An 8,721-nucleotide genomic window follows, 5' to 3' on the forward strand; every position below is an offset into this window, starting at 1 on the left:
TTTTTTTTTTTTTTTTTTTTTTTTTTTTTAAGGTTGAAAAACAATATTTCCATATATCTAGGAGGAAAAAAATATAAATCTTGAAAAATTTTCGTATCTTAAAATGTTTATGGTTTTTCGGATAAGAGACAATTCATTAATGCCAAGATAAGTACATGAAAAGGGGATTTATTGGCCGTAGACACGAAATGTATTAAAAAAGTGGTCCTCTAAATATTGTTCTTAAAAAATAACTATAGCCACAAGAAAAGAGATCACAAACGTTTTAATGATTCCGAATGAGTTTGCAAAGAGAAGTGTTGCAACCTTCTGTAAATTCAATTGGTAAATTGTAAATGTAAACTTAGGCGAGTTTCACTGTTTTCAATCCCTTCAGGTGAATGCACTTCTATCTTCCTTAGATATTGACAGCAGTAAACAGGTTAAGGGGTTTCAACCTGGTAGGTTTCATGAGTTGGAGGATTATTGGAACGAATCTCAAGCTCTACAGAGACCTGGTGGTCATATTGCAGATGGATGGGCTTCTGAATATAGCCTAAACAGGGAAAAATATGCTAATCATGAGGGTTGGGCTCAATCCTTTGAACAACAATACGGTGCCAATGGTTGGGCCTCCGAGTTTGAGCAGGTAAGGTGCTGCAGCTTGTCCTACAAGTTGCACCTATAATGATGGTTTTTTATCTGATGAACCCATAGTACATGATCTGTGGCTGGTGCCTTGGTTAACTTTTTTGTGATAATTTTTTATTCATGCTTTGAGTTCGAGTGATTAGCCGACAATCATTTTTTGAATGATAACCATGAAACTGGCATTCGGTTGGCATCAAATCATGAACTTGAAGTCCTTGATAGTTATTAAATTAATTAATAACTTTCTGTTGGATATTGAGTTGTGAAGTTTAGTCGGCTTCTGCAATAGACTTGGTCATACAGAGTTATTTTAGCATGTTAGGCAAGCTGGTTATACTGAGTTATTTATCTTGCCTCTTTCATTTTAAGGTTTAGACTATGATGAAGCTGCTTAATATAGTTTTGAGCAGTTTATTTCTTGGTTGACCACTACCGACTACTCTGTGGCCTGTGTTACGGGACCTTGTTTTCAACACCTTCGGAAAATATGTGTATTTATATGCCCCTCACTCTTGGTTTGTATAATAAATGATTTTGTATGCACAATGCCTTATTTGACTCAGTCAATTATAATAACTATATTGGACTCCATGGGTTGTGAATTGTAATTCTCTTGATATATTACTGCAGGAGAAGTTTCAGTTAGCATCGGCCCAACAAATGGCAGGTGGTAATATGATGAACTTATCTGCAATGGAACAGACTCGCAAGCTTGCAAATACATTAGCTGAAAATAACGACCCGAAGTTTCAGGTTGATATTTTTTCTTTTATCATGATTTTAGTATTTCATTCATCTAAAACATAACTAAAGTTTTTCATTTTCCTTCCGCATTTGATGAGAGTGCAACACAAAAGCAAACATCGACAAACAATTGGAATGATAAATTAGGTTTGGCAACGTTGTAAAATTATTTTTTAAAAAAAAAACAGGTTGTATGACGGTATACACTATAGTAATTGTCTTCCAAACAAGACCCAAGGTCAAACTAATGGCTTTTTTCTGGAGTACCTTCATTCTTGTATTATGCAACAATATGACTAGCACCCTGAATATCTTTGTTTGTTAGGTGGTTCTAGATATTTAGTATATGCTTGCTGACGGATAAATGACTAGTTTTCATTATCCTGCCTCTCCTTTGTTCTTTAACATGGTTCTTCAATTTTAAATAGTTCCTATTAGTCTTTGGTTTCGACCTTTTATTAACATTTATTTTTTCTGGTTTTATTTTAACATGGGCATCTCATGTAATTGCCTTAAGTTCTAGGTTAATTATGTTTTTATTCCTTAATGCCGTGTCTATTTAGTTCCCCAGTCTTAAGTTTCAATTATGTTTTTGCTTTTATTTTGATCCTTGAAAGTCATTTTGTTAACACCATTACTTAAATGGTAAATAATTTGTTGATTGGAGTCCAATGAGTGATGATTTGACATAACATGACATAAGGATTGGGTCGTTGGATAAAATAAGGGTAATGTATTCGACCTGCCCACCCCATCAAAATTTATAGCCCCCGCCTTTATTTTGTCTAACTGACCTACTCTCTTGTGCTATAGTATGCCATACTCATACCACCACTTAGTCAAATTAAAGCGTCTTGTTAACATTATGTAACGATGTTCTTGGTAGAAACCGTTCAGAATCAAAGTCAAAAGTTTAGGATGTATTAGAAGCTTTTAATGTTTAGCTATTTTTGGATTGTTTAGGATTTTCTTTTTTTCTTTTTTGTTCATAGTTCAGTTTTTAGGGAACTTTTGAGGGCTTCATGGTTCTCTCTTATTTGTATGCAACATTTTAAAATATTCTTGTTGATATTCTTCTAGTAGGTGGTGTTTTATTTTTTGTTCTTCTTGTGGGTGCTGGTCTTGCTCTTCAAAATTACATCAAGTTTATTATAAAAATGCTAAATTTGATATTCGACCCATCTGACATGCAGAACTCAAAGTTTCTTCAGTTTGTTTCAAAGATGAGTAGGGGTGAACTCATTATTGATGATAATCAAGTCAAGCCAAACTCTTTATCTCCATCAGATAACTGGGCTTCCGAGTACCAGCAACAATATAGTGGAGGTCTTCCCTGGGCTGATGAATTTGTAAGTCATGACACAAAATGGATCCCTTTACTTCCCACTCCACAATCTGACAATCTGTCAGGTGGATGGGTGTTTTCATGAAAAGTTTATTGTTTGTTTTTGTTTTTGTTTCATGTTTTATGTTTTTTTATTCTGTTTTCATTATTCGTTGATGAAAAAAAATTGAAGAATGAAATGTCATCGAGGGTGATAGAAAGCCTTCCCATAACAAGGGGTGGAGCCAAAAATTTTAATGAGGGCAAAACTATCATATCTATGTATGTATAATTTTTCAATTTATTAAAATTTATGAGGGTAAATTGGATGATACTTCAGAATCTTAAATGATGTATATAAGTTTTTGAACTTTTCACAAACTTTGGGGCAGCCCTTCTTGCTTCCCGGCCCTAACCTGCTTGGGCTGAGGAAGTTATAGCATTGGCTTCTAATCGTTGGAAATTGTGTAAATTTAGAAGTTTTATACATGGACTCGTTTGTGTGCACCCAATAACCTTTATGAACAAAATTCTCTTATCTCTTTGCAAATTACTTAAATATCTAAAATCAAATTAGTTCACAGCAGTGTACCTTTTTTTGGGACAAGAGACCGTATGAGTTGGAGGGAGAGGTTCCCATCGCCATCTCCTAAACCCCTCACTCAATTAAGATCGAAAGTTCTAAAAGATTTTTCTGTAAAGTTCTAGTAAAATGTGGACGAATTAAGAAATGGTCTGTACTTTCCTCTTTTTGTCAAAGCACATAGCTCTAAGAATTAAGGTAAGAATAAAAGAAAATCTCTCTCTCTGATGGGAGGTAGCAGTATTCTTTTTGAAGAAGTGAAGAGAAGGCAAGTCTTTAATAATGCACATTACTCGAGGAAAAACATCTTTCCATATCCTTCTTTACATTTACTGCCCGAGTTTAAAAGAGTAGAGTCTTATTCTATCTTTGTTGAGTTGTAAACAAAAGGAAAGAGTGTTTGTATTAATTTACAGCTATACCAAGTTATGGGCAACAGTAAAAGTATCTGGCAAGATCCCAAGGTTGGCTTGGGATTTGGCTAGAGAAAGGACCCCTTTGAACGCTCCTCTCAACCTTGGTTATAGATATTTGTAGGCGAAGCTTGGACTTAAGATCTTCAAACTTTACTCTTGGCAGAAGTTTAGTGAGATTTGAGAATGTGTTTTAAAGGAGTACAAGTTAGATTGATGCAAAAGAGGTGCCCTTCTCTATAGCTTTATCGCTGTGGTGTGTTATGTGCATGGAGAGCTCTGAAACACTAGATCATCTTTTTCAAACATGTTTCTTTGCCCACAGAATTTTGTCTTTTATCGTGGCTCTCTTTAATTGGGTAGTGGCCCTCCACAACACCATGCAAATTTTCTTTTTTCCTATCTTGGTGGGTCGTCCTTTCAAGAAAGAAAAAGACCTCCTATGGCTTTATATATATCTGGGGCTCTTTTTGATTGTTATGATTAGAAAGGAATAGCCGCACCTTCAACATTTAGACAGCCGTCTTTGATTATAGAAGAATTTGATTTTTTTTTTTAGAAGTTATCCCAAACTCACCTTAGTCAAAAGTACGATCTTTACTGATGCAACACAAACGTATCTATGCATGCAAACAGTTGAATCCTAAGCTCTTATCTTCCCCTTCCCAATTATGTTGCATTTAATGATTTGGCCCTTTTTCCAGTCTTTTGATCGCAACCCTGCCTAGCTAATTATTATATATCTATGTTTTCCATGAAAAATAGAACTTTAATGCTTTTACAAGACTTAGTTTTTCCAATAAAAAATGGTTTCAGGTTTCCAACAAAACTAATCAGTGGGCTGATGAGTTTGCTGAAGGGAAGCAGCATGCGTCAGATGATCAATGGGTTGATGAGTTTTCCAAGTTGCACATGCAAGACTGGGTGGAAGAATTTGGTCAGCAGGTCGGAGAAGGTGCTTCTGGAGAAGCTGATAATTGGGCGAATGCTTATGATGAGTAAGTCTGATATTTTACTTCTGAGTGACTATATTGTAATGCTGCAAGCTACTGTCTATTATAAGTTATTTTCTGCATTCTGCTCTATGCCATAATCAACATTTTGACGGCTGTCTATTTTAACCCCAGGTCCTACTGATTATTCCTTGTCTTTTTTTCTTTTCTTTTACTATGATAAAAATATTTCATTTTAAGTCGTTTCACATTTTTTGTTGTAGTTAAATGTTTTGAGTTTCAGGTGCTTTATTTTTTATGATATAACGTAAACTCGTATTATTTCTCTTTCTTTCTCTTAATTTGGGCCTACTAAGAGTTATTTTCCTTTAGCACGTCGACAACTTCAGAAAACAAATATTCTTTAACTTCAGCGTTGGGTGGTTAGACTGATAATGAACATTCCCTGACGTTTTTATAGTTTTTATTAATGCGACCATTTCTAATTAAAAATTTAAATTGTGGTGTTATCTTAATTCAAAATTAACTTGTTTTACGTTGTTTTGTATATAAAAACCAACTTGTTCTGTTTTTTATTTTGTGGTTAGCAATATTCTTTTTTAATTTTTATATATTTTGTCTAAAAGTTCTGTACGTCTGTACGATTTTCTTTTCAACATATGTAGGTATGTAACAACATGTTTTGAGTTCTCCTAAGAGAATCGGTAGTTCATGCTTGTACAAACTTATCTTTGATGTTGACCGACAGGTTTCTAAATGAACAAGTAGCTGCCAAGGGAAAGACAGATGCTTCAAACGGAATATATGTCTTTTCTGACATGAACCCGTATGTTGGTCATCCAAATCCTTTAAAGGAAGGCCAGGATCTGTTCCGTAAAGGCCTTCTGAGTGAGGCAGTGCTTGCTTTAGAGGCTGAGGTTATGAAAAACCCTGAAAATTCTGAAGGTTGGAGGCTTCTTGGAATTGCACATGCTGAAAATGATGATGATCAACAGGTATTTTACGTTTTTGATGTATAATTTTCTGGCGTATAAGACCAACTAGGAATCTAACATTCTTGATGTGAAATGGTCAGAAATAGAAGATAAAATTGGTACTTAAGTGAAAAGCTACCAATGGAATCCTTTTAAGTAAGGTTCCAAAATTGCTCTCTCCTCTTTCCTTCCCCTGCCATCCAATTCTTCATCTTTCAACCTTCAACAATCATCATCTTTCTGGTTCTCGGCCTCAATAGTTCTATAATCCTTCATTATCTTTTTCATTATTTGGTTGGTGTTTCTTTCAGATTTCATAGAGTCTAGCAGTTATGCAGGCAGAAAGTTTTTTTTTTTTTCACGATAGAATAGAAGTCTGGCAGCTTTTTTCCTTTTCCACTTTTATTCATCTCAGGCTACTCCTTTGGTTTGAAGAAGCCTTAGTCGACCTCATGTTGCATCCCTCAAAACTTTTTCAGACATGCCATTTTCCTGGATAGTTTTCATTTGAGATTTCAATTATAAGTAGCTCAAAAGATTGTAAAATCTTTATGGGGTTCAGGAGGCATCAATTGGGTTTAGGTGGAATCCTTTGGCTGTCCCGGAGGTTAGCTACTTTTATGGATTGCAGGCAAGGTGAGCTTGGAATTGGATCGATTTTTCTATGTCTTCTTTTAAGAAAGGCAAAGAGGGTGGAAATGGTATTGCATTTGGTGTGCTGGAATTCAGTATCTAGATCTCAATTTTTTCATGGTTTGGAATTCGTTCCCCTTTTGATTGGCATACTGCCGGAAATCATGGCTCCAGTTTAAGAAGCCATTGTTTAGTTCTTCCAGAATCTGGAAGCAATTTTAGCTCTTTGCTTTCTGCAAATTAGTTTTGGTTTTCTGAGATTTACATCTCAGTTCTTGAATCAGTGTCTCTAGAAAACTTTCGAAGGATGAGGAAAATTTTGTGGATGGGAAGGAATCAACGATTGTTCGATGCCAAGTTTCTTCCATGAATTGTTCATTTTGTATTTGCTAGGCTAAAGTCTTCTTCATGGTGTTCTCTCCCCAGGCCATTGCTAAGTTTTTGTCATTTGTTATTATTCTATATTGACTTGTTTGTAATTTTCCATCGTAATCTTTTCTTTATACTTTCTTGTTTTCTCTCATTCCCACGTGAAGTTTGTATCTTATGAGCTTTAATCTCTTTTTCATCTTTTAATTAAAAGTTTTGTTTCTTGCTAAAAAAATAGGTACTTTATATTTTTGATACATAATGATTAGGTTCACAGATTTGTGTATGGATTATTATCTTCAAATAATGCACTTGTTGGACATCAATATGCTAGAACTTCTATGTTTCTTCTGGATTGTGAACTGAACTGTTGAATTGAAAGCACTGTCTTTCAGTCGTGGTATTTGATATTAAATCTTCAGTAAAATTGTCAAACGAAGGGAAAAACTGTTGATCTACTAGTTTGCTGTGATGAGTTGGCTTTGTCATGAGTTTCAAAACCTTAAGAAGCAGTTATGTAGAATTTGTGTTCATATATGAAAACTGAAGATTCGAAGGGGCTTGCTCAATTTGTATTACACGCTCAACCGTTCTCTAGAGGCCGGCTTTTAATACTGCCAATACTTTCCCTGACATGAGCAATGCTAATACTTCTGACCTACAAGTTTAGTTGATGCTTTTCATGACAGTTATACTTTCGGTACTGTGGTGTGCCATCTCATGATTAACTCCTGATTTCTGATTTTTGTTTACCAAAAAGGTTAATCTATAAATTAATATTTGCAGGCCATTGCAGCCATGAAGCGAGCACTTGATGTTGACCCTACAAATTTAGAGGTGCTTCTTGCGCTTGGTGTGAGTCACACAAATGGTCAGTTGTTCCTTCCTCATCTAATAGTATGTTCTCTATATGATTTCTGTTTGCCCTTCAGACCGTTTTTAATTATCTCGACTGAATGGAAGTTGTTATTAGAGTTGAGTTTGTATATAAATTATTGTTAGCTCTATTTAGGATTTTAATTTAAATATGGGTTTGCTAGTGGTCAAACGACAAGTACTTGTACGCCGAAAAAAGCCTTTGGGGGATATGGGTTAAGTTGAACACCTAATTGCCCTATTCAGTTCCTTTATGTCAAATATTGATTCCCTAGTGTCAAATATTAACGATGGTGACCAGTCATCATTGTTTGGCTAGGTTATTCACAGGGTAAACTATAACCCTGGTTATGGGTTCGAAGGTTTCTACCTACCTAAGAGATTGAATATTCTATGAGTTTTCTAGTAGTATTGAATACTATAGGTGCTAATCATTGCCCACAAAATTAATTAAAGCATGCTGTATCAAAAAGAAGAGAGGGATTTTTATCAGTCTGGAAGGCCATGATATCAAAAAGTAGCATCAGGTAATTGTATTGGAGGATCAGTTTGGTTGATATAACTATCAGTCTGGACACCCAAGATATTAAAAAGGAGAGGAATTTTAATTCTAATGTGGAGATCCCTCCAGCCTGGCTCCACATCTCAACTGTTGTTAGGATGTTTGAATGGGAGTAGGATCATTTTTTCTAAGTAAAAATGAAGCGAGTGAGGTGATGTGTGATTGGATTTAATTGACTATCTTTAGTTGGCTTTCATCAAAGGCTTATACTTTTAGCTCTCTGATGGCGGATTTAATTCAAGATATTGTTCCTACTTCTAACAATCTTTATTATGTTCTTTGGAAAGATGTTCATCCTAAGAAATAAAGTTCTTTTCTTACTGCTGATCATTTGAAAAGTCGAATGATGTACTGTTCTTTATTTCCTTCTTGGAGTGTAATTGGACGTGCGTTTTGAGACTCCAGGTGACCTCTTTGGGTGTTCTTCTTTTGCTTATGGTTACTGGAGTAGTATGCTTGAAGCTTTTGGATTGAGTGTGGCTTTGCCTTATAATGTCTTTGATCTCTTAGCTTTGATTTTTGAGGGTCATCCTTTCGTGATCCAAAGACAATGTTATGCTGGTTTTCAAGTGGATGTTTTTAGGTGACTGGAGTGTCTAGCTCCTTTTTTTTTTTTTCATTTAGCAATGAAAATTCCTCTCTTCTAAAAAAAAAAAAAAA

General features: G+C 35.1%; 1 protein-coding gene across 2 annotated transcripts in view; it reads left to right on the forward strand.

Moving 5' to 3' along the window:
* LOC111446384 (peroxisome biogenesis protein 5) overlaps positions 1-8,721 on the forward strand; it is a 17,270-nt gene that overhangs the window by 3,508 nt on the left and 5,041 nt on the right. For both annotated transcript variants that reach the window (XR_002711056.1, XM_023085187.1), the window contains exons 5-10: positions 377-628; positions 1,261-1,383; positions 2,568-2,723; positions 4,511-4,692; positions 5,396-5,642; positions 7,410-7,494. Coding sequence is in view for 1 of the 2 variants with exons in the window: in XM_023085187.1 (XP_022940955.1) it covers positions 377-628; positions 1,261-1,383; positions 2,568-2,723; positions 4,511-4,692; positions 5,396-5,642; positions 7,410-7,494 (1,045 nt within the window). In the remaining variant the exon portion in view is untranslated. The remainder of the gene's footprint in view (positions 1-376; positions 629-1,260; positions 1,384-2,567; positions 2,724-4,510; positions 4,693-5,395; positions 5,643-7,409; positions 7,495-8,721) is intronic.

The sequence above is a fragment of the Cucurbita moschata genome, unplaced genomic scaffold (genome assembly GCF_002738365.1).
Source record: "Cucurbita moschata cultivar Rifu unplaced genomic scaffold, Cmos_1.0 Cmo_Scf00001, whole genome shotgun sequence".
Classification (NCBI taxonomy): Eukaryota; Viridiplantae; Streptophyta; class Magnoliopsida; order Cucurbitales; family Cucurbitaceae; genus Cucurbita; species Cucurbita moschata.